This window comes from Coregonus clupeaformis, chromosome 14, assembly GCF_020615455.1.
Source record: "Coregonus clupeaformis isolate EN_2021a chromosome 14, ASM2061545v1, whole genome shotgun sequence".
NCBI lineage: Eukaryota > Metazoa > Chordata > Actinopteri > Salmoniformes > Salmonidae > Coregonus > Coregonus clupeaformis.
In genome coordinates, this window is record NC_059205.1 from 44,814,909 (window position 1) to 44,841,563 (window position 26,655).

A 26,655-nucleotide genomic window follows, 5' to 3' on the forward strand; every position below is an offset into this window, starting at 1 on the left:
CCCTATTTTTCAACTCCTGGCAAAGCTCGCCAATTATGTCGTAGAAATATTTGACTCAAAAAGTAGTCAACTTAAAAATATTTCTCAAGAGACTGGAACTTGTGAATTTAGACTTTTATTATTTGCATAACAAAGCCGAGCTTGCTCCATGGAGCAACAACTGTCTCTCTTTGGCTTAGAGCTCCCTTTTATACACACAAATGCATAATCATGTTACATAGCATATACAGTCCCTCCCCTTAGGGCAAATGATTAACTTATTTTAGTGCCACTCTACCCTTATCTTTCAACGTCCAAATGTCACATGTGGTTTACTCCAAAAGGTCATGGGCGCTTTTCCACAGGAAGCCTCTTCCCTAATCTCATTATATTGGTAGCAGACCCTTTCCCTAATCTCATTATATGTTTGCAGACCCTTTCTTTACAAATAATACACGTACATACATTAAGGCATTTATCATTTACCATCCTCCCTGGCCCTTGAGATTATGTGCATGTGGCCATGTGTCAGGTCATAGGGTCATAAGCAAAACAAATGATAACACTAGGTCCATTGTTACTCCAATCTCCACACAGCCATCACATGTCATTGACATACCCAGACCAGCTGCAGGGAGTTTATGAAAAACACATAAATGTCTCTGCTCTGTATTAACCCTTCAACTGGTTCTCAATCCATAAACATTTTAAGGCATATAGGTGTTTAATTCTACAACATATGTACTTGAAAATCGAACTCTATCTGAGAAGTAGTTGGTGAACCAGGCGAGGCAGTCATTTGAGAAACCAAGGCTATATAGTCTGCCGATAAGAATGCGGTGATTGACAGAGTCGAAAGCCTTGGCCAGGTCAATGAAGACGGCTGCACAGTACCGTCTTTTATCGATCGTGGTCCTCTGTAGCTCAGCTGGTAGAGCACGGCGCTTGTAACGCCAAGGTAGTGGGTTCGATCCCCGGGACCACCCATACACAAAAAATATATATGCACGCATGACTGTAAGTCGCTTTGGATAAAAGCGTCTGCTAAATGGCATATTATTATTATTATTATTATTATATCGTTTAGGACCTTGAGCGTGGCTGAGGTACACCCACGACCAGCTCGGAAACCAGATTGCATAGCGGAGAAGGTACGGTGGGATTCGAAATGGTCGGTGATCTGTTTGTTAACTTGGCTTTCAAATACTTTCGAAAGGCAGGGCAGGATGGATATAGGTCTGTAACAGTTTGGATCTAGAGTGTTACTCCCTTTGAAGAGGGGGATGACTGCGGCAGCTTTCCAATCTCTGGGGATCTCAGACATTTACATTACATTTTAGTCATTTAGCAGACGCTCTTATCCAGAGCGACTTACAGTTAGTGAATACATTTTTTTTTTTTTTTCGGCGGCTAATTTTAGAAAGAAAGGGTCCAGATTGTCTAGCCTAGCTGATTTGTAGGGGTCCAGATTTTGCAGCTCTTTCAGAAGAGGTAGGGTGGAAAGCATGGCCAGCCGTAGCAAAATGCTTGTTGAAATTTTCGATTATCGTACATTTATCGGTAGTGACAGTGTTTCCTAGCCTCAGTGCAGTGGGCAGCTGGGAGGAAGTGCTCTTATTCTCCATGGACTTTACAGTGTCCCAAAACCTTTTGGAGTTAGTGCTACAGGATGCACATTTCTGTTTGAAAAAGTTAGCCTTTGCTTTCCTAACTGATTGTATATATTGGTTCCTGACTTCCCTGAAAAGTTGCATATCGCGGGGGCTGTTCGATGCTAATGCAGTACGCCACAGGATGTTTTTGTGCTGGTCAAGGGCAGTCAAGTCTGGGGTGAACCAGGGGCTATCTCTGTTCTTTGTTCGGAATTTTTTGAATGGGGCATGCTTATTTAAGATGGAAAGGAAAGCACTTTTAAAGAACAACCAGGCATCCTCTACTGACGGAATGAGGTCAATATCCATCCAGGATACCCGGGCCAGGTCAATTAGAAAGGCATGCTCACTGAAGTGTTTTAGGGAGCGTTTGACAGTGATGAGGGGTGGTCGTTTGACCGCGGACCCATTACAGACGCAGGCAATGAGGCAGTGATCGCTGAGATCCTGGTTGAAGACAGCGGAGGTGTATTTAGAGGGTAAATTAGGTAGGATGATATCTATGAGGGTGCCCATGTTAACGGATTTAGGGTTGTACCTGGTAGGTTCCTTGATAATTTGTGTGAGATTGAGGGCATCTAGTTTAGATTGTAGGACGGCCGGGGTGTTAAGCATATCCCAGTTTAGGTCACCAAGCAATACAAACTCTGAGGATAGATGGGGGGCAATAAATTCACATATGGTGTTCAGGGCACAGCTGGGGGCTGAGGGGGTCTGTAGCAAGCAGCAACAGTGAGATACTTATTTCTGGAAAGGTGGAGTAGTTTTAGATGACAACCTGTCAAACACATCAATAAACAACACTTACACTATACATACTGTATCTACACTACCGGTCAAAAGTTTGGACACACCTACTCATTCAAGGGTTTTTCTTTATTTTTACTATTTTTTACATTGTAGAATAATAGTGAAGGCATCAAAACTATGAAATAACACATATGGAATCATGTAGTAATGAAAAAAGGTTTAAGCGAATCACAATATATTTTATATTTGAGATTCTTCAAATAGCCACCCTTTGCGTTGATGACATTTTTGCACACTCTTGGCATTCTCTCAACCAGCTTCATGAGGTAGTACCTGGAATGCATTTAAATTAACAGGTGTGCCTTCTTAAAAGTTAATTTGTGGAATTTCTTTCCTTCTTAATGCGTTTGAGCCAATCAGTTGTGTTGTGACAAGGTAGGGGTGTTATACAGAAGATAGCCCTATTTGGTAAAAGACCAAGTCCATATTATGGCAAGAACCGCTCAAATAAGCAAAGAGAAACAAAAGTCCATCATACTTTAAGACATAAAGGTCAATACGGAACATTTCAAGAACTTTGAACGTTTCTTAAAGTGCAGTCGCAAAAACCATCAAGCGCTATGATGAAACTGGCTCTCATGAGGACCGCCACAGGAATGGAAGACCCAGAGTTACCTCTGCTGCAGAGGATAAGTTCATTAGAGTTAACTGTACCTCAGAAATTGCAGCCCAAATAAATGCTTCACAGAGTTCAAGTCACAGACACATCTCAACATCAACTGTTCAGAGGGGACTGTGTGAATCAGGCCTTCATGGTCGAATTGCTGCAAAAAAACCATTACTAAAGGACACCAATAAAAAGGAGAGACCTGCTTGGGCCAAGAAACACGAGCAATGGACATTAGACTGGCCGAAATTTGTCCTTTGGTCTGGAGTCCAAATTGGAGATTTTTGGTTCCAATCGCTGTGTCTTTGTGAGACGCGGTGTGGGTGAACGGATGATCTCCGCATATGTAGTTCCCAACATAAAGCACGGAGGAGGAGCTGTTATGGTGTGGGGGTGCTTTGCTGATGACACTGTCTGTGATTTATTTAGAATTCAAGGCACACTTAACCAGCATGGCTACCACAACATTCTGCAGCGATACGCCATCCCATCTGGTTTGTGCTTAGTGGGACTATCATTTGTTTTTCAACAGGACAATGACCCAGGTGAAGCTGGTTGAGAGAACGCCAAGAGTGTGTAAAGCTGTCATCAAGGCAAAGGGTGGCTATTTGAAGAATCTCAAATATAAAATACATTTTGATTTGTTTAACACTTTTTTGGTTACTACATGATTCCATATGTGTTATTTCATAGTTTTGATGTCTTCACTATTATTCTACAATGTAGAAATAGTAAAAATAAAGAAAAACCCTTGAATGAGTAGGTGTGTCCAAACTTTTGACTGGTACTGTATATACACATCAATAACACAATACATGAAAAACAAACACAAAAAGAAAAACACAATCATATGAAACAAACACATTCTTCAGTAAAACATACTGATACAGCCCTTAGCAGTGGTATATTTGCCATATACCAAAAGGGAAAGGCGATACCTAGTCAGTTGCACAACTGAATGCATTCAACATACATTTTTCAGCATTTAACCCAACACCTCTGAATCAGTCCACGTTATCAGCGCCCGGGGAGCAGTTATTGTGGGGGTTAATTGCCTTGTTCAAGGGCAGAACTGCAGATTTTTTCCAGCTTCCCGGCTCGAGGTGACTTATTGCTATTATAAACCGGTTACCAACATAAATATAATAGTAAACAAGTATTCTTGCATCATACCTGTGGTATATTGTAAGATATACACACAGCTGGAATGCTGTTTCAGCCAATCAGCATCCAGGACCCAAACTTCCCGGTTTATAATGATGGATGCTTCTCTGATGTCTTAACTGTATAATGCTATGAAAAAATAAAAATGTTGTCTCTAGTCCATGTGCCATTATTTTCTTCCTGTATGATTTACAATATATGTATGCCCTTCATCCCTCCTCTCATTGTATAAAGAGTCAGGGCCAGCTCGCCTTACCGCTAGGGGGGCTCCCAATTAAGAAAGTTATAGTAGTTTGAATTGCACAATGTGCAATTTCGGAATTTGGTAGTGCATCAGCTTCTTATGTCAGTAACTGAGGCAGCATTTTCACAGGCAGCCCAGTTATACTATTTTTCCAAAAATTGGTCTTTTGGCCAATCAGATCAGCTCTTTTTCCAAGAATTGGGCAAAATATCAGAATTGGGCTGCCTGTGTAAACGTCACAAGGGTCGTTAGGTGGGGGGCAGGGCAACCAAATCTTGCTTGGTGCCGCTGAAAAGGCTAGAGCTGGCCACACACACACATTAATGAACCCACAGCTGAAAAGGCTAGAGCTGGCCACACACACACATTAATGAACCCACAGCTGAAAAGGCTAGAGCTGGCCACACACACACATTAATGAACCCACAGCTGAAAAGGCTAGAGCTGGCCACACACACACATTAATGAACCCACAGCTGAAAAGGCTAGAGCTGGCCACACACACACATTAATGAACCCACAGCTGAAAAGGCTAGAGCTGGCCACACACACACATTAATGAACCCACAGCTGAAAAGGCTAGAGCTGGCCACACACACACATTAATGAACCCACAGCTGAAAAGGCTAGAGCTGGCCACACACACACATTAATGAACCCACAGCTGAAAAGGCTAGAGCTGGCCACACACACACATTAATGAACCCACAGCTGAAAAGGCTAGAGCTGGCCACACACACACATTAATGAACCCACAGCTGAAAAGGCTAGAGCTGGCCACACACACACATTAATGAACCCACAGCTGAAAAGGCTAGAGCTGGCCACACACACACATTAATGAACCCACAGCTGAAAAGGCTAGAGCTGGCCACACACACACATTAATGAACCCACAGCTGAAAAGGCTAGAGCTGGCCACACACACACATTAATGAACCCACAGCTGAAAAGGCTAGAGCTGGCCACACACACATTAATGAACCCACAGCTGAAAAGGCTAGAGCTGGCCACACACACACATTAATGAACTCACAGCTGAAAAGGCTAGAGCTGGCCACACACACACATTAATGAACCCACAGCTGAAAAGGCTAGAGCTGGCCACACACACACATTAATGAACCCACAGCTGAAAAGGCTAGAGCTGGCCACACACACACATTAATGAACCCACAGCTCCTCTCTCTCCCTGTCAGACGTCTGGTGTTTCCTGCCATGGTCACCTTGATCATCTCAACCCTCACCTTCCCCCCTGGGTTTGGACAGTTCATGGCTGGACAGGTCAGTAGTTCAATTTGTTTTATATCTGCGTCTGTCAACAACAATGTGTATGATACACCTTTCAAAGTATTGAAACAGAGATGCATTTCAATTGTCTAAAGCAGCCTCCTCTCCTCGTCCCCTTGCCTTCATTTTCTCTTTTGTGAATGGACCTGTCCTGTGTTGTCTTCACCTATCCTAACCTCTTAGATCAGCGAAGGGAAGGAGATAAGGAAAGGAAGCCAATTTAGACTATTGAGATTGATACAGTATATCCCAGTCCTAACAGTTGTGTCTCTCCTTGTCTCCTCAGCTGACGCAGCATGAGTCCCTGGTGGCGTTGTTGGACAACCGCACATGGTGTCGCCAGGGTGTTGCCGAGGAGTTTGACTACATCAGCCACTCCCACGCCTGGAAACACCCCCAGGTCAATGTCTTCATCACTCTCATCTTCTTCATCGTGATGAAGGTACGTGTGTGTTGTTTTAAAATGGAGAGTGTTTTTGTGCGTGGGTTTAGGAGAGGCGAGTCTGATTTGTTTGTGATTGTCTGATTGTGTTGGTGTGAAAATTAGGATATTATGCCTCTTCTGTGTCTATTCTCAGTTTCCTCTACCAAACTTCTCTCTCTCTCTCTCTCTCTCTCTCTCTCTCTCTCTCTCTCTCTCTCTCTCTCTCTCTCTCTCTCTCTCTCTCTCTCTCTCTCTCTCTCTCTCTCTCTCTCTCTCTCTCTCTCTCTCTCTCTCTCTCTCTCTCTCTAGTTCTGGATGTCTGCAGTAGCTACCACCATGCCTGTACCATGTGGGGCCTTCATGCCAGTTTTCCTCATTGGTAAGTCACTTGCTGTGTGCGAATGTATGTATTTAGCCATGCACACTAAAAACACCTGCATGTACACAAACAATTTATTTGTGTGATGTGCAGGTGCAGCATTTGGGCGTCTCGTAGGAGAGACCATGGCAGTCATGTTCCCTGATGGCATCCATGCCGATGGCAGTGTCTATCCCATAGTGCCTGGCGGCTATGCTGTAGTGGGTGAGTAGTGGATGTCTCTGTATCTCACTCCACCAGTTGCATTCAAACTAACCTGTTTTGTTTTCTTTAGGCTCCATTACGGCTCTAACGTGTCCGCTTATCACTGAAACCAAATGTGAGACTGAACTTCTTCATAGGCTCTATCTTGGCTCTTTCTGTTCTCTGAAGTGATCGAAACTGGAGGCTGGTGTGATGCCAAAGCTATTTTTGTCAATTGTGCTATCTTATTGAATGTGACTGATGAAAATGAATTCTGCTACGATAGAAAAGTCAGCAGGTTTTGGGTTGAAATAAAAAAAAATCAGGTTCTCATTGATTTCTTGTTTAGTGGGCCATAAGCGATACATGACCTTGAACAATCCATTAAAAATGTTGGACATGAAAGACTTGTTGGATAAATGTGACTAGTGCAATCACAAATCACTAGCTTGTGCTTTCATTTGTTTTGTTGTTTAGAACAGTGAAGATAACAAATACACTTGAAATATGCATTAACAAGTTTGGACACACCTACTCATTCAAGGGTTTTTCTTTATTTTTACTATTTTACACATTGTGATGTCACGAGAGGCTGTGTCCTGGAGGGACGTTACATCCCCCTGAGATGGCTGCAAACCCAGACAGCTATGGCTCCATCTGCTGGTATGGTCGGGAACTCCAACCCTCTATGGCCAATCTTCCCACGCAGCTGAAACCAATCAGGAGCTGATGAGCTGAAGGTTTGTTGAAGGGAAGAGACACGGTCTCCAACCTGGGCTCTCTGGAGGACAAGAGTGCTGCACGTCCACTTCCAGGAGGAATATAAGGATTTGGAGATACTTACCTTTGGGGAAATACTCACCTTTGGATATATGCACCTGTGGAAATACGTGTGGGACATTTGGAAGGACGTTTTGCTGGGTTGGCCACTAGCTGCAACGTGGAATATAGTAAGACTGGGGAAAAGTTATTTGAGCGAGGGAGAGTTATGATTTTGGATGTGGAAGAGACATCCCTGAACTGTTAACCCTGAAAGAGCCACCAGAGTACAGAACTGTGTTATACTTTCGTTAGTTTCCCAAGACCTATAATAAATTCCTTGTTTTGTTTGAACCTTGTCTCCTTGCACTACTTGAGCAATCCCGCTGAAAGCTGTGTAGCCTCTCGTGACATCACAGATGGTGGAGAAAACGGGCAAGCTCAAGCGTTAATAGTGCATGTCAGAGGAGGATACCGAAGGTTTGATCACCCAGTTTTCCAAGCTGGCCGTAGGCTCCCCGCCGACTGAAATGGAGGACATATTGAAAGCCCTTGTTGCTGGCCAGCAAGCCCAGATGCAAGCAAACGTGGCTCTCTTGGAGGAGCAAAAGAAAGCCAACCTTCTGAAGGCAGAGGAATTGCAGTTGCAGAGACAGAGGGTGGTCCAAAATACCCGCCCAATAAAGGCAAGTGACTTTATATCTAAGATGGGAGCTACCGATGACATTGAGGCATACCTGCATGCATTTGAGGCCACGGCCACTAGGGAAGCCTGGCCCAAGCAACAGTGGGTTGGTCTGTTAGCCCCCCTTCCTAACCGGGGAAGCGCTGAATGCTGTCCGGGACCTGGGCCCTGACCAGGTTACTGACTATGATGCCCTGAAGTCTGAGATCCTCAGCAGATATGGACTCACAAGGTTTGGTATGGCCCAGCGCTTTCACAGTTGGACCTTCCAACCAGACCAACCTCCTCGGGCGCAGATGCATGAACTTGTCCGAATCGCAAGGAAATGGCTGGATCCGCAGAGGAATACAGCAGCGGCGGTGGTGGAGGCCGTTGTGGTGGATCGTTACCTACGCGCCCTGCCTTATGAGGCAAAACGGTTCATCAGTCAACAGGCCTTGACCACGGCTGATCTGACCGTGGAAGCTGTGGAAAAGTATCAGGCCACAGCGGAGATGCTGAATGCTTCCCGGAAAAACCCCAGGAGTGCGGCCCCACCACAAATGGGGAAAACCCGTCCAAAGGACCCCAAGGTCTCGAACCCCGCCGCGTCAGGACTTATCCCGGCTCCAGGGGGAGCCAGAAACCAGGCGGGTCCAAGAAGAGTACACCAGGATGGGGAACCTCGACAGTGTTACCGGTGTGGGGAGATGGGACATATCTCCTGGCAGTGTGGGAAACCAGCCGATGAACCTATGCCCACTGCGGAGTCCTCCAGCTCAGCACCCACACATCGTTGTGCCTCGCTCTTGGGAGTCGTAGATGGCGGCCCAGATCGACCCCCCACCTGCCCGGTAACTGTGAATCACCATGATGTGGAGGCCTTACTGGATTCTGGTAGCCGGGCCACCCTGGTGCGTAAGGATTTGGTGGGCCCAACGTGTCTGACCCCGGGGAAAGTCCTCCCAGTTTCCTGTGTCCATGGGGACACCAGAGAGTACCCCATTACTGAACTTACAATGACCAGCACACGGGGAACCATACACACGACGGCGGGGGTGGTTGATTCCCTCCCCGTCCCTGTCCTAATTGGACGAGACTGCCCAGCCTTTTACCCACTCTGGAGAGAGTCTCAGGAGAGGATAACCCGAGTACCTCGGAAACGGAGAGGCAAGACTCATCCTGGGAAGGCTCCGGTGCAATCCTCCGAGTTACTCACTCCCGCCCGGGCTCTGATAGGGATGGCAGGTGCCCAGACCGACACAGAGACGGAGCTACAGAATCTGGACAAAGAACTGTCTGGTCTGAAGGGGACCGCTGAGAGGTATCGTTTGTTAAAGCAACAGTTAGACATGAAGACAGAAGAGTTAGATAGCCTCCAGGCTAAACTCCAACAGAGCTCCTTCCCTAAGCAACAGGAGGAGCTGGAGAGGCTGCGCAGGACCATCGAGGAGTGTGAGGAGACCCTGCGCAGTAGTAAGGAGGTCCAGAAGAAGGCAGAGGAGAAGTACAAGGTGTTGGAGAACAAGATGAAGAATGCGGAGGCAGAGAGAGAGAAGGAACTGAAAGCTGCTCAACAGAAGCTAAACTCTGCTAAAACCAAGGCTGATGCGTTCAGTAAGAAACTCAAGGAGAGACAACAGGAGGCTGAGTCCCTGGTCCTAGAGGTGGAGGAGTTGAAGAGAGAGCAGGCTGGCAAGCACCACGGCAATGCGGACGCCCTCTCCCGGCGTGATGCCTTCTTCGCTGCCTTTACCCCGACGAGGACGTCGGTCCCGAGGAGGGGGATGTGTGATGTCACGAGAGGCTGTGTCCTGGAGGGACGTTACATCCCCCTGAGATGGCTGCAAACCCAGACAGCTATGGCTCCATCTGCTGGTATGGTCGGGAACTCCAACCCTCTATGGCCAATCTTCCCACGCAGCTGAAACCAATCAGGAGCTGATGAGCTGAAGGTTTGTTGAAGGGAAGAGACACGGTCTCCAACCTGGGCTCTCTGGAGGACAAGAGTGCTGCACGTCCACTTCCAGGAGGAATATAAGGATTTGGAGATACTTACCTTTGGGGAAATACTCACCTTTGGATATATGCACCTGTGGAAATACGTGTGGGACATTTGGAAGGACGTTTTGCTGGGTTGGCCACTAGCTGCAACGTGGAATATAGTAAGACTGGGGAAAAGTTATTTGAGCGAGGGAGAGTTATGATTTTGGATGTGGAAGAGACATCCCTGAACTGTTAACCCTGAAAGAGCCACCAGAGTACAGAACTGTGTTATACTTTCGTTAGTTTCCCAAGACCTATAATAAATTCCTTGTTTTGTTTGAACCTTGTCTCCTTGCACTACTTGAGCAATCCCGCTGAAAGCTGTGTAGCCTCTCGTGACATCACAACATACAGTGCTACGAAAAAGTATTTGCCCCTTTTCTAATTTTCTCTATCATATTTGTGATACTAAATGTTATCAGATCTTCAACCCAAACCTAATATTAGATCAAGGGAACATAAGTGAACAAATAACACAACAATTACATATTTATTTCATTTATTTCATAAACAAAGTTATGCAACACCCAATTCCCCTGTGTGAAAAAGTAATTGCCCCCTTACACTCAATAACTGGTTGTGCCACCTTTAGCTGCAATGACTCCAATCAAATGCTTCCTGTAGTTGTTGATCAGTCTCTCACGTCGCTGTGGGGGAATTTTGGCCCACTCTTCCATGCAGAACTGCTTTAACTCAGTGACGTGTGGATTTTCAAGCATGAACTGCTCGTTTCAAGTCCTGCCACAACATCTCAATTGGGATTGGGTCTGGACTTTGACTAGGCCATTCCAAAACTTCCAATTTGTTGCTTTTTAGCAATTTTCATGTAGACTTGATTGTGTGTTTTGGATCATTGTCTTGCTGCATGACCCAGCTGCGCTTCAGCTTCAGCTCACAGACGGATGGTCTGACGTTCTCCTGTAGAATTCTCTGATACAGAGCAGAATTCATGGTTCCTTCTATTAAGGCAAGTCGTCCAGGTCCTGAGGCAGCAAAGCATCCCCAAACCATCACACCACCACCACCATGCTTGACCTTTGGTATGATGTTCTTACTGTGGAATGCAGAGTTTGGTTTTCGCACTTGAAGAAACTTTCAAAGTTCTTGAAATGTTCCGTATTTGCCTGACCTTCATGTCTTAAAGTAATGATGGACTGTCGTTTCTCTTTGCTTATTTGAGTTGTTCTTGCCATAATATGGACTTGGTCTTTTACCAAATAAGGCTATCTTCTGTATACCCCCCGTACCTTGTCATAACATAACTGATTGGAAGGAAAGAAAGAAATTCCACAAATTAACTTTTAAAAGAAGGCAAACCTGTTAATTGAAATGCATTCCAGGTGACTACCTCATGACGCTGGTTGAGAGAATGCCAAGAGTGTGCAAAGCTGTCATCAAGGAAAAGGGTGGCTATTTGAAGAATCTCAAATATAAAATATAGTGTTATTTAATAGTTTTGATGTCTTCACTATTATTCTACAATGTAAAAATAAAGAAAAACCCTTGAATGAGTAGGTGTGTCCAAACTTTCTGTAGTTGTATGTATGTCTAGGGAGGCTGTGGAAAGCAAAAAGATACAGTGGGGAAAAAAAGTATTTAGTCAGCCACCAATTGTGCAAGTTCTCCCACTTAAAAAGATGAGAGAGGCCTGTAGTTTTCATCATAGGTACACGTCAACTATGACAGACAAAATGAGAATTTTTTTTCCAGAAAATCACATTGTAGGATTTCTAATGAATTTATTTGCAAATTATGGTGGAAAATAAGTATTTGGTCAATAACAAAAGTTTCTCAATACTTTGTTATATACCCTTTGTTGGCAATGACACAGGTCAAACGTTTTCTGTAAGTCTTCACAAGGTTTTCACACACTGTTGCTGGTATTTTGGCCCATTCCTCCATGCAGATCTCCTCTAGAGCAGTGATGTTTTGGGGCTGTCGCTGGGCAACACAGACTTTCAACTCCCTCCAAAGATTTTCTATGGGGTTGAGATCTGGAGACTGGCTAGGCCACTCCAGGACCTTGAAATGCTTCTTACGAAGCCACTCCTTCGTTGCCCGGGCGGTGTGTTTGGGATCATTGTCATGCTGAAAGACCCAGCCACGTTTCATCTTCAATGCCCTTGCTGATGGAAGGAGGTTTTCACTCAAAATCTCACGATACATGGCCCCATTCATTCTTTCCTTTACACGGATCAGTCGTCCTGGTCCCTTTGCAGAAAAACAGCCCCAAAGCATGATGTTTCCACCCCCATGCTTCACAGTAGGTATGGTGTTCTTTGGATGCAACTCAGCATTCTTTGTCCTCCAAACACGACGAGTTGAGTTTTTACCAAAAAGTTGTATTTTGGTTTCATCTGACCATATGACATTCTCCCAATCCTTTTCTGGGTCATCCAAATGCACTCTAGCAAACTTCAGACGGGCCTGGACATGTACTGGCTTAAGCAGGGGGACACGTCTGGCACTGCAGGATTTGAGTCCCTGGCGGCGTAGTGTGTTACTGATGGTAGGCTTTGTTACTTTGGTCCCAGCTCTCTGCAGGTCATTCACTAGGTCCCCCCGTGTGGTTCTGGGATTTTTGCTCACCGTTCTTGTGATCATTTTGACCCCACGGGGTGAGATCTTGCGTGGAGCCCCAGATCGAGGGAGATTATCAGTGGTCTTGTATGTCTTCCATTTCCTAATAATTGCTCCCACAGTTGATTTCTTCAAACCAAGCTGCTTACCTATTTCAGATTCAGTCTTCCCAGCCTGGTGCAGGTCTACAATTTAGTTTCTGGTGTCCTTTGACAGCTCTTTGGTCTTGGCCATAGTGGAGTTTGGAGTGTGACTGTTTGAGGTTGTGGACAGGTGTCTTTTATACTGATAACAAGTTCAAACAGGTGCCATTAATACAGGTAACGAGTGGAGGACAGAGGTGCCTCTTAAAGAAGAAGTTACAGGTCTGTGAGAGCCAGAAATATTGCTTGTTTGTAGGTGACCAAATACTTATTTTCCACCATAATTTGCAAATAAATTCATAAAAAATCCTACAATGTGATTTTCTGGAGAAAAAAAATCTCAATTTGTCTGTCATAGTTGACGTGTACCTATGATGAAAATTACAGGCCTCTCTCATCTTTTTAAGTGGGAGAACTTGCACAATTGGTGGCTGACTAAATACTTTTTTCCCCCACTGTAAATGTCACTTTCCACCACATTGGACAATAAAAGCCATATTCATCATCGTCATCATCCAGACTCTGTGTATTCCTCCTCCCCAGGTGCGGCGGCGTTGTCGGGGGCGGTGACTCACACGGTGTCGACGGCGGTCATCGTGTTTGAGCTGACGGGTCAGATCAGCCACATCCTGCCGGTGATGATAGCGGTGATCCTGGCCAACGCCGTAGCCCAGTCCCTCCAGCCCTCGCTATATGACTCTATCATCAGGATCAAGAAACTACCCTACCTCCCTGAGCTGGGTATGGGGCACCACGAGTGAGTCTGTCTTTCCATCTGTTTGTGTCTCAATCTCCCTCACTTGATATTATACTCCCTCTATTCTTTCTTATTTCTTTTCAACTTCCGGACATTATTTATTTTCCTGTTTTTCCCCATTTTCCTCCTTTATCTCCTCTTTCATTCTTACCCTACCCCTCTCTTCTCCTCCCCTGCTCCTTCAGGAAGTATAACGTCCGTGTGGAGGACATCATGGTTAGAGACGTGCGTTACATCACTCTCTCCTCCTCTTATCGTGACATACAGGAGGTCCTGCTGACTGGACAGCTCAAAACACTGGCCCTGGTCGAGTCCACGGGTAAGGGTGTGTGTATAGTCTGCTATAATTTAAAGATGCATCCTTCCTCCATTACACATTGTCACTCTACTGCTTCCCTTCTTCTCTCCCATGTCTTTCACTTCTTCCAGCTTTTTGACTTTGTGTCCTATTCCATCTATTCTGTATTCTGCTTAGTACTCTCCCTTACTGTTTCCTCTTTCGCTCTTCTCTTTTCTCTTCCCTATCCCCTGCACCCCTTTTCTCTTCCTCTGTCTCCTCTCCCTTGTTCTCCTTTGCTCTTTTCTCTCCTCTTTCCCTCTCTATCTCTTTCTTTTTCCCTCTTTATCATCCTATCCCTCTCTCCCCTCCCTCTCCCCTCCCTCCCTCTCTCCCCTCCCTCTCTCTGTCTCCCCCTCTCTCCCCTTCCCTCTCTCTATCTCCCCCTCTCTCCCCCTCCCTCTCTCCCCCTTCCTCTCTCTCCCCCTTCCTCTCTCCCTCACCCCCCTCTCTCCCCTTCCCTCTCTCTCCCCCTTCCTCTTTCTCGCCCTCCCCCTCTCTCACCCTCTCTCCTCCTCCCTCTCTCCCCCTCCATCTCTCTCCCCCTCCCCCTCCCTCTCTCTCTCTCCCCCTTCATCCCTCTCCCCCTCCCTCTCTCTCCCCCTTCCTCTCTCTCCACCTCCCTCTCTCCCTCTTTCTCTTTCTCTTTCTCTCTGTCCTCCAGACTCTATGATCCTGTTGGGTTCTATAGAGCGCTCCCAGCTCCAGTCACTCCTGTCCCTCCAGCTGGGTCCATTGCGCAGGCTAGACCACCTCCAGAGGCACGCCCAGGACAATGGCACACACACACACACACTGGACATACACACACACCTGGCCAGCCTGGGCACCATGGACAATCCCCTAAGCCCACCCTGCACACACACACACACCAATGCCTCCAATACCAGCGCACACCATGGGGTCCGCTTTCTGGTGAGTGTTACGGAGGTGAGTCGGACTCACGCTCGCGTGATGAGGTAGCACTGCCTGCGACTTAAAGTCACTGTCACCCTCGAGGGTGGGGGGTAGGTAGGGAAGTTATGTGTGAAGTTCATTACATGTAATGTGTGGATATGTGTTGGGATGGACTTACATTGGTTACAGTAAATGTGTGAGTGAAGTAAGTGTTTTAGGGGTATTACAGAGTGTGGTGTGGGTTGGTTTGGTGTATTTGGTAGGGGACGTCTGTGAAGTTTGTCTGATTTCAGTATGTGGGGGATCTTCAGTACTTCAGCATGCCTTCTACTGTCTACAGTACCTCTAACCACTGTGTATGTGTGCTGTGTGTGTGTTTGTGTTTGTGTGCGTACGTCTGTGCCTGTACGTGTGCGTGCATGCATGTATCATGTGTAGAGCTGTGGTGGTCATTACATTTTGTCAGCCGGTTATTGTCATGTTAATGCCTGCCGGTCTCACGGTAAATTACTGATAATTAACTAACACGTTTGGCATCTCAGGCCTCCAGGCATACAAGCCGCTGATACGCGCCTTTGGAACATCTACATTTAAAAAAAGTATAATAAATCCAGTTAATGTACACCATCACAATAAATCAATTCTTTATTTTAGGCAGGTCTAAACAAACATGATATTGTCGTGACGTGACTTACTTTAATGTATGACTGTTATTTATCGAATCAACTAACTATGTTTAATTGTCACTCGATTCAATTAATCATGTAACAATTAACTCATTAGGAATTTGGGGCTCCACGGAAGAAGTTGTTTAACGAGTTACCATCTCCCGAATTAAACTCTTAGAAGATATATGTTATATATCATTTACATTTTAGTCATTTAGCAGACGCTCTTATCCAGAGCGACTTACAGTTAGTGATTACATATATATATTTTTTTTATACTGGCCCCCCGTGGGAATCGAACCCATAACCCTGGCGTTGCAAACGCCATGCTCTATCAACTGAGCTACATCCCTGCCGGCCATTCCCTCCCCTACCCTGGACGACGCTGGGACAATTGTGCGCCACCCATGAGTCTCCCGGTCGCGGCCGGCTGCGACAGAGCCTGGATTCGAACCAGGATCTCTAGTGGCACAGTTAGCACTGCGATGCAGTGCCTTAGACCACTGCGCCACTCAGGAGTTCATATCGATAACAGTCACTAATTAAATAATTACCTCTTATCAGTCTCATTCTGAACGTTGCATAATCCTTGAACCTGCAAGAACCCTAACCTTATTGATGAATCAGCAATACACAAATTGTCTTAAATATTTATTTACTAACTAACTAAATAATAACACCGAATACACACACACACAGGTTATTGATTACTAACGTAATACAATGAGAACAGGACCCTAGTGGACTGGACGAACAATAGCATGAATGATTGGGTAGAAGGAGGGTCAGAGTGGAAGGGAGAGACAGAGATTCAAACTATCGTTGTTACTTTGGAAACTACACTCACGGAAATACAAATGCTTAGAACCCTAATAACCGCTCATTCGGATTAGAAATGCAACTTGTATTTACGTGTAGCTGTCTTCGATAGTTGAGTTGATGATGTAGGACTCTCGTTTGCCCACCAGAGATCCCAATGTCCATGGTAGAGTTTCTGGTCGTAGTGGTGATTAGAATGGATACTTCAGCGTACCCTGTAGTTCGTAGAGTTGATAGAATAGATACTTCAGATGTACCAACGGTTGTCTGAGAGGGATTGTCCTTCCCAACTTGTGTCTTTAGTGAAAGTTCTCTAGATGACTATACATGCCAGCTGCAGACTGAGATGATAAGGTCTAGTGTGTTGTCTTCTTCTTCACCTCGTGTAGAGGTTGAGAGTTTCAGAGTTTCATCATTTTGCCATATTCAGCTCGCACTGTATGTCGGCTGGTCTGTAGAGTACCAACCATTTTAAGCCGTGGGGCTTCCTGGTCTAATGTTAATTTGTTTTTCAAGGCTTTTTATGCCCTCGGGGTAAAAGGGGTGTTCCATCATGTTTGTGCTCATCTGGGCGTGGCCATTGACTGAGAACAAATCAATATGGAAAACAGTCATCTCATCTAGAATGCTACAATCACATTGTTATCTTCACAAAAGTTGTATTATACTTAATCATTAGTTTTATACAACAATTAGATGCAAACCTCATAACTGGGAAGTGTACACCCCCAGAGATACAGTTATGTTGTTCCAACGTCTTTAATGACATCACAACATAGTAACGAATTTGACATGATTGTTCTTTAAGTCCCCACCGACCATTTCCCAGATGTTCTTTAAAAGCGCTTTCCTCTCCATCTTAAATAAGCATGCCCCATTCAAAAAATTTAGAACTAAGAACAGATATAGCCCCTGGCTCACCCCAGACTTGACTGCCCTTGACCAGCACAAAAACATCCTGTGACGTACTGCATTAGCATCGAACAGCCCCCGCGATATGCAACTTTTCAGGGAAGTCAGGAACCAATATACACAATCAGTTAGGAAAGCAAAGGCTAGCTTTTTCAAACAGAAATGTGCATCCTGTAGCACTAACTCCAAAAGGTTTTGGGTCACTGTAAAGTCCATGGAGAATAAGAGCACCTCCTCCCAGCTGCCCACTGCACTGAGGCTAGGAAACACTGTCACCACAGATAAATCTACGAAATCGAGAATTTCAATAAGCATTTTGCTACGGCTGGCCATGCTTTCCACCTGGCTACCCCTACCCCGGCCACCAGCTCTGCACCCGCCGCTGCAACTTGCCCATGCCCACCCCGCTTCTCCTTCACCCAAATTCAGATAGCTGATGTTCTGAAAGAGCTGCAAAATCTGGACCCATACAAATCAGCTGGGCTAGACAATCTGGACCCTTTCTTTTTAAAATTAGCCGCCAAAATTGTAGCAACCCCTATTACTAGCCTGTTCAACCTCTCTTTCGTATCATCTGAGATCCCCAGAGATTTGAAAGCTGCCGCGGTCATCCCCCTCTTCAAAGGGGGTGACACTCTAGATCCAAACCGTTACAGCCCTATATCCATCCTGCCCTGCCTTTCGAAAGTATTTGAAAGCCAAGTTAACAAACAGATCACCGACCATTTCGAATCCCACCGTACCTTCTCCGCTATGCAATCTGGTTTCCGAGCTGGTCATGGGTGCACCTCAGCCACGCTCAAGGTACTAAACGATATTATAACCGCGACCGATAAAAGACAGTACTGTGCAGCCGTCTTCATCGACCTGGCCAAGGCTTTCGACTCTGTCAATCACCGCATTCTTATTGGCAGACTAAATAGCCTTGGTTTCTCAAATGACTGCCTCGCCTGGTTCACCAACTACTTCTCAGATAGAGTTCAATGTGTCAAATCGGAGGGCCTGTTGTCTGGACCTCTGGCAGTCTCTATGGGGGTGCCACAGGGTTCAATTCTCGGGCCGACTCTATTATCTGTGTATATCAATGATGTCGCTCTTGCTGCTGGTGACTCTCAGATCCACCTCTACGCAGACGACACCATTTTGTATACATCTGGCCCTTCATTGGACACTGGTTAACAAACCTCCAAACGAGCTTCAATGCCATACAACACTCCTTCCGTAGCCTCCAACTGCTCTTAAACGCTAGTAAAACTAAATGCATGCTCTTCAATCGAACGCTGCTTGCACCCGCCCGCCCGACCAGAATCACTACTCTAGGCGGGTCTGACTTAGAATATGTGGACAACTACAAATACCTAGGTGTCTCTCCTTCCAGACTCACATTAAGCATCTCCAATCCAAAGTTAAATCTAGAATCGCCTTCCTATTTCGCAACAAAGCCTCCTTCACTCATGCTGCCAAACATGCCCTCGTAAAACTGACTATCCTACCAATCCTTGACTTCGGCGATGTCATTTACAAAATAGCCTCCAACACTCTACTCAGCAAATTGGATGTAGTCTATCGCCATCCGTTTTGTCATCAAAGCCCCATATACTACCCACCATTGTGACCTGTACACTCTTGTTGTTTGGCCCTCACTACATATTAGTCGGCAAACCAACTGGCTCCAGGTCATCTATAAATCACTGCTAGGCAAATCCCGCCTTATTTTAGCTCATTGGTCACCATAGCAACACCCACCCGTAGTCTGCGCTCCAGCAGGTATATCTCACTGGTCATCCCCAAAGCCAACACCTCCTTTGACCGCCATTCCTTCCAGTTCTCTGCTGCTAATGACTGGAACGAACTGCAAAAATCTCTGAAGCTGGAGACTCTTATCTCCCTCACTAACCTTAAGCATCAGTTGTCAGAGCAGCTTACCGATCACTGCACCTGTACACAGCCCATCTGTAATTAGCCCACCGAACTACCTCATCCCCATAGTGTTATTTATTTTGCTTATTTGCACCCAAGTATCTATTTTTGCACATCATCTTCTGCACATCTATCACTCCAGTGTTAATACTAAATTGTAATTATTTTGCACTATGGCCTATTTATTGCCTTACCTCCATAACTTACTACATTTGCACACACTGTACAGTGGGGGAAAAAAGTATTTAGTCAGCCACCAATTGTGCAAGTTCTCCTACTTAAAAAGATGAGAGAGGCCTGTAATTTTCATCATTGGTACACGTCAACTATGACAGACAAATTGAGCATTTTTTTCCCAGAAAATCACATTGTAGGATTTTTAATGAATTTATTTGCAAATTATGGTGGAAAATAAGTATTTGGTCAATAACAAAAGTTTCTCAATACTTTGTTATATACCCTTTGTTGGCAATGACACAGGTCAAACGTTTTCTGTAAGTCTTCACAAGGTTTTCACACACTGTTGCTGGTATTTTGGCCCATTCCTCCATGCAGATCTCCTCTAGAGCAGTGATGTTTTGGGGCTGTCGCTGGGCAACACAGACTTTCAACTCCCTCCAAAGATTTTCTATGGGGTTGAGATCTGGAGACTGGCTAGGCCACTCCAGGACCTTGAAATGCTTCTTACGAAGCCACTCCTTCGTTGCCCGGGCGGTGTGTTTGGGATCATTGTCATGCTGAAAGACCCAGCCACGTTTCATCTTCAATGCCCTTGCTGATGGAAGGAGGTTTTCACTCAAAATCTCACGATACATGGCCCCATTCATTCTTTCCTTTACACGGATCGGTCGTCCTGGTCCCTTTGCAGAAAAACAGCCCCAAAGCATGATGTTTCCACCCCCATGCTTCACAGTAGGTATGGTGTTCTTTGGATGCAACTCAGCATTCTTTGTCCTCCAAACACGACGAGTTGAGTTTTTACCAAAAAGTTATATTTTGGTTTCATCTGACCATATGACATTCTCCCAATCCTCTTCTGGATCATCCAAATGCACTCTAGCAAACTTCAGACGAGCCTGGACATGTACTGGCTTAAGCAAGGGGACATGTCTTGCACTGCAGGATTTGAGTCCCTGGCGGCGTAGTGTGTTACTGATGGTAGGCTTTGTTACTTTGGTCCCAGCTCTCTGCAGGTCATTCACTAGGTGTGTTTCTGGGATTTTTGCTCACCGTTCTTGTGATCATTTTGACCCCACGGGGTGAGATCTTGCGTAGTGCCCCAGATCGAGGGAGATTATCAGTGGTCTTGTATGTCTTCCATTTCCTAATAATTGCTCCCACAGTTGATTTCTTCAAACCAAGCTGCTTACCTATTGCAGATTCAGTCTTCCCAGCCTGGTGCAGGTCTACAATTTTGTTTCTGGTGTCCTTTGACAGCTCTTTGGTCTTGGCCATAGTGGAGTTTGGAGTGTGACTGTTTGAGGTTGTGGACAGGTGTCTTTTATACTGATAACAAGTTCAAACAGGTGCCATTAATACAGGTAACGAGTGGAGGACAGAGGAGCCTCTTAAAGAAGAAGTTACAGGTCTGTGAGAGCCAGAATTCTTGCTTGTTTGTAGGTGACCAAATACTTATTTTCCACCATAATTTGCAAATAAATTCATAAAAAATCCTACAATGTGATTTTCTGGATTTTTTTCCCCTCAATTTGTCTGTCATAGTTGACGTGTACCTATGATGAAAATTACAGGCCTCTCTCATCTTTTTAAGTGGGAGAACTTGCACAATTGGTGGCTGACTAAATACTTTTTTTCCCCACTGTATATAGATTGTCTATTGTGTTATTGACTAATTGTTTTGTTTATCCCATGTGTAACTCTGTGTTGTTGTTGTTTTTATCGCACTGCTTTGCTTTATCTTGGCCAGGTCGCAGTTGTAAATGAGAACTTGTTCTCAACTGGCCTACCTGGTTAAATAAAGGTGAAATAAAAAATATGAAAAAATCTGGATATGTGCCATGCCATAGGCTGTAGCCTTGTTCATTTAGCAGACAAGATATGCTTATAAGTCCCATGCCATTATCTTATATTAATGATTTTATAGAAGAATATAAATGACCTTTGAGTAATAGTTTGACTGTGGTCATGACTCATGACTGCCGCTGTGGCGGTAATACGGTCACTGCAACAGCCCTAATCATGTTTCTCTACCTAGATCTCAACAGAAGAGTCCTCCTTCAGCCAAGCTGGGTCCAACTCTCAGCTGCCACTCAAGTCTGCTATGAAAACTGTCCCTACTACTCACAACACAGAGGCACCCAACAGCATGCACACTCTTTCAATTAATAGAGACACGCCGACTCTGTCTCCTCTCTCAGGCTCTCAGCAGACACTCTCCTGTGGTGACCCTGAGAGAGTGCTACTCGAGGTGAGTCTATGCTTGTATCCTCATATTCTACAACAACCACTTTCTCCTCAGAGAATCTTTAGTAACTATAAGCCCCAGCGTTGCTGTAGCGTAAACAGAGAAGCATAACAAGCTATATGTGTTGCAGTAATATTGTATTAATATTTTTAAATACCCATTATCCGTCTTCTCTCTCTTTATCAGCTGCTATGCCCATTATTTTACATTTTACATTTTAGTCATTTAGCAGACGCTCTTATCCAGAGCGACTTACAGGAGCAATTAGGGTTAAGTGCCTTGCTCAAGGGCACATTAACGTCATTTAGCAGACGCTCTTAGCCAGAGCGACTCACAAATTGGTGCGTTCACCCTATAGCCAGTGGGGGGGGGTTAGAAGGATTACTTTATCCTATCCCAGGTATTCCTTAAAGAGGTGGGGTTTCAAATGTCTCCGGAAGGTGGTGAGTGACTCCGCTGTCCTGGCGTCGTGAGGGAGCTTGTTCCACCATTGGGGTGCCAGAGCAGCGAACAGTTTTGACTGGGCTGAGCGGGAGCTATGCTTCCGCAGAGGAAGGGGAGCCAGCAGGCCAGAGGTGGATGAACGCAATGCCCTCGTTTGGGTGTAGGGACTGATCAGAGCCTGAAGGTACAGAGGTGCCGTTCCCCTCACTGCTCCATAGGCAAGCACCATGGTCTTGTAGCGGATGCGAGCTTCAACTGGAAGCCAGTGGAGTGTGCGGAGGAGGGGGGTGACGTGAGAGAACTTGGGAAGGTTGAACACCAGACGGGCTGCGGCATTCTGGATGAGTTGTAGGGGTTTAATGGCACAGGCAGGGAGGCCAGCCAACAGCGAGTTGCAGTAGTCCAGACGGGAGATGACAAGTGCCTGGATTAGGACCTGTGCCGCTTCCTGTGTAAGGCAGGGTCGTACTCTCCGAATGTTGTAGAGCATGAACCTGCAGGAGCGGGTCACCGCCTTGATGTTGGCGGAGAACGACAGGGTGTTGTCCAGGGTCACGCCTAGGCTCTTCGCACTCTGGGAGGAGGACACAGCGGAGTTGTCAACCGTGATGGCGAGATCATGGAACGGGCAGTCCTTCCCCGGGAGGAAGAGCAGCTCCGTCTTGCCAGGGTTCAGCTTGAGGTGGTGATCCGTCATCCATACTGATATGTCTGCCAGACATGCAGAGATGCGATTCGCCACCTGGTTATCAGAAGGGGGAAAGGAGAAGATTAGTTGTGTATCGTCAGCGTAGCAATGATAGGAAAGGCCATGTGAGGATATGACAGAGCCAAGTGACTTGGTGTATAGGGAGAAAAGGAGAGGGCCTAGAACTGAGCCCTGGGGGACACCAGTGGTGAGCACGTGGTGCGGAGACAGCTTCTCGCCACGCCACTTGGTAGGAGCGACCGGTCAGGTAGGACGCAATCCAGGAGTGAGCCGCGCCGGAGATGCCCAGCTCGGAGAGGGTGGAGAGGAGGATCTGATGGTTCACAGTATCAAAGGCAGCAGACAGGTCTAGAAGGACAAGAGCAGAGGAGAGAGAGTTAGCTTTAGCAGTGCGGAGAGTCTCCGTGACACAGAGAAGAGCAGTCTCAGTTGAATGACCAGTCCTGAAACCTGATTGGTTTGGATCAAGAAGGTCATTCTGAGAGAGATAGCAAGAGAGTTGGCTAAAGACGGCACGCTCAATAGTTTTGGAAAGAAAAGAAAGAAGGGATACTGGTCTGTAGTTGTTGACATCAGTGGGGTCGAGTGTTGGTTTTTTTGAGAAGGGGAGCAACTCTCGCTCTCTTGAAGACGGAAGGGACATGGCCAGCGGTCAAGGGATGAGTTGATCAGCGAGGTGAGGTAGGGGAGAAGGTCACCGGAGATGGTCTGGAGAAGGGAGGAGGGGATGGGGTCAAGCGGGCAGGTTGTTGGGCGGCCTGCAGTCACAAGTCGCAGGATTTTATCTGGAGAGAGAGGGGAGAAAGAAGTCAAAGCATAGGGTAGGGCAGTGTGAGCAGGACCAGCAGTGTCATTAGACTTAACAAACGAGGATCGGATGTCGTCAACCTTCTTATAGAGTATAACGTTGCTGTAACGTTGTTTTTTAGGTTGTGCTAACGTTGTGTTAACTTTATCCTAACATTGTGCTAACGATGTGTTTGTTATTCTCTTCCTATAAGAGCCTGGCAGAGCCGGAGGCTCCTGAAAGCAGGGGGCCCAAACGCGTCAGGATCTCCATGGCGACGGTAAGACTGCCACCCTCCTTAGAGACAGTTGCTAAGTAACCGTTGCCTAGCGACCTAGCATTGAGCAAGAGACCAACCAAAATCATTTTGGGTACTTCTACCAACCCAAAATATACTGTAGCTAATAGCACTTGTGGGAGCGAGGGAATGAGTAATGAAGGGAGAGACTGATGTAGGAAAGGAGAGAAAGCGAGGGAAAAAAGGAGAGAAGAAGGCAAAGTTGACCAAACCTGAGTTGAAACCGGAGTCATTTTAGTGATTCATCTGATTATTTACAGTGAGTAGTTACAGGGGCAGAAGCATGCACTTCTGAATGTGGTTATGTGTTAGTCTTTCATTCTCCTATGCAGTGGTGGTATGTTAATTAAGGAAATATTGAATATGTGTGCATGTGCCGGGTAACATAGATATAGTTAGAGGATGCAATATTATATCTGTCCCATTATGGCGTCTGTGAGAGCATGGGCAGTGCAATTGAAGTCATCTCCATAGAGCTCACCAGCTTGTAGTTCTAAAAAACGGAAATTAGTATTTTCTACCGTTGGCCATTCCAATGGGGGAAATTAATGGGGAAATAATGTTTTTGGGGGGGAATATACGCCGAAAATAAGGTCTGAGGTTAACACAGGCTTAGGAGATCTTATACGTTTTGTTCTATGAGATAATATCAGTCAGTTAACATGCCGTTATTTCCGGCATTTATTTTAAAAAACACATTAATTTCCCCATAGGCTTTGGCCAACGAGCCATGGCGGAGTTAGCCTCCGTTAGTGCCCACAAAAAGATGCCATTACTATTGCTCTCTATTTTGAAGTAGTCCATTTTCTTCTTCTACTACTTCTATATGTTTTTATTTAGTATTTATTAGGGATCCCCATTAGCTGTTGCCAAGGCAGCAGCTACTCTTCCTGGGGTCCAAACAAATTAAGGCACTTATATTACAAATAAAACAAAAGACAAAACAGTACATCATAGTTGGTAAACAAACTGAAAGGGTGCATAATGCTACCTGGAGTGTGTTGTTTGAACAGGTATAAAGCCAAGGTTTGTGATTTACTGCCTCCTGCAGTTAAGGAATGTTTGCTCACAAGTACAATTCATTGGCTGATCCCTCCTGAGGACCTGGATGGAATTCTTCCTTAAGGAAGTCCCACCCAGTTGACTACTTAAAAATGGTGAAAGTCCTCAATGGCGCTGCCCATGTTAAAACTGGCTTTGGGGCACTAGAGTCCTCTATCTACCTCTATGGGGTGTAACTACTGTCTCTCTTTGTTTTCAGGAGTCTCCTGAAGTAGAGGATGACATGACCACAAACGAAGTAAGACTGAACTCTAATTGGTTAACTGTCATGTCAGTCAATAACTTAAAAATGCAGTGATTGGTGTAAGTGTTGTAAGAGTTGTTAGACGGTCATCATTGAGGGATTTTGTCAGCAAGGCAGCATGGTGCATCGTCCAGAATCGTACAACATCTCTTTTCCATAAAATAAATGTTAGAATTCTCTAACAAATTTTCATTGGGAAGGCAGATAAAGCATTTTTTTATCTAAAGCAATCCCTTTAGCATGGGAAAACACAGAATCCTACAAAATACTACACGTGCTTAATCATGTCACTTTTGTTTTGAGCCGGCTTCGCCATCGGACAGAGTGGGGCACAATGGCTCACGCCCGGCAGGCAACACGGGTTCCAAATCGAATGTAAACAAATTTCATCCGGTGCAAAACACACCAACACGGGCGCCCGGCGAAGTTAATCTAACACCCTCATTGGTTGAGAGTTCTGAATCCCCTCCCACAGATAGCGGAGTGGGAGGAGCAACAGTTGGACGAGCCAGTGGATTTCAACAACTGCAAGATTGACCCTGCCCCTTTTCAGCTGGTGGAGCGGACGTCTCTGCACAAGGTGTGTCATCATCAGTTCACCTGTCAATCAACCTGTCCCTTGTCAATCTGCACAACCAACCTAGCTGTCATCTGTTATTTTGGAGGAACGCTTTACTTGTAATGCTTAAGTGTCATTGAATCCACTGGATAAGAGTGTCTGCTAAATGACTCAAATCTAAAAATGTAACCATGCAACAAGTGCAGACAATGGCTGAGTTCCATCCCTAAAACATGATGTTCTCTTCCCTCTGCCCTTGATGACATCCCTTTAAATTGATGGTGTTGGTGACAGAAATGTGATGGCACGCAGCTCCACTAGACCAAGGCTCTGCACTAGACTGTGTGATTGTTTTAATAGACAATTTGTTCTCAATTACATTTTAATGGATGTCATCTATCGTTCTTTCTACCCACGCTCTCTCTCATTTTCTCTTTGTCTCCATCTCCCCCATGTCAATGTAGCTACCATGTAAATACAGCACATAGATTTTATAGGCCACTGAACCTAAAGTGGGACCCTCCTTTCTCTTTCCTCTCTCTCCTTTGCTTTATCCCTCTATCTTGTCATGTTGTTCCTTCTGATCTGCTCTCTTGACTGCAGTCCTCTACCCTCTCTCTCATTCTTTTTCTTCAGACTCACACCATATTCTCTCTGCTGGGGCTGGACCATGCCTATGTGACCAGTATTGGACGACTGGTGGGAGTGGTCTCCCTCAGGGAGGTGGGTGTTCCCGTGCACTAGAACTCTGATGTCACTGTGATGTCATGTAGTTTGTGTAGTTTGTATTTTCAACACTGATGTCATCATGCTATGAGTGATTTAGGGCAGTTCATCTTAAAATCCCCACAAGCACATCACAGGAAACCTTCCTGTTTACTTTGGCTGTGATT

At 45.5% G+C, this 26,655-nt stretch overlaps 1 protein-coding gene across 1 annotated transcript in view; it reads left to right on the forward strand.

The window, feature by feature from the left end:
• The window catches only part of LOC121580853 (chloride channel protein 2), a 144,293-nt gene that overhangs the window by 115,170 nt on the left and 2,468 nt on the right, over positions 1-26,655 (forward strand). Inside the window, exons 12-23 of the mRNA XM_041895950.2 lie at positions 5,656-5,740; positions 6,033-6,188; positions 6,480-6,549; positions 6,643-6,753; positions 13,468-13,681; positions 13,867-14,000; positions 14,683-14,933; positions 21,450-21,662; positions 23,814-23,879; positions 25,159-25,197; positions 25,679-25,783; positions 26,399-26,485. Coding sequence (XP_041751884.1) covers positions 5,656-5,740; positions 6,033-6,188; positions 6,480-6,549; positions 6,643-6,753; positions 13,468-13,681; positions 13,867-14,000; positions 14,683-14,933; positions 21,450-21,662; positions 23,814-23,879; positions 25,159-25,197; positions 25,679-25,783; positions 26,399-26,485 — 1,531 coding nt within the window. The remainder of the gene's footprint in view (positions 1-5,655; positions 5,741-6,032; positions 6,189-6,479; positions 6,550-6,642; positions 6,754-13,467; positions 13,682-13,866; positions 14,001-14,682; positions 14,934-21,449; positions 21,663-23,813; positions 23,880-25,158; positions 25,198-25,678; positions 25,784-26,398; positions 26,486-26,655) is intronic.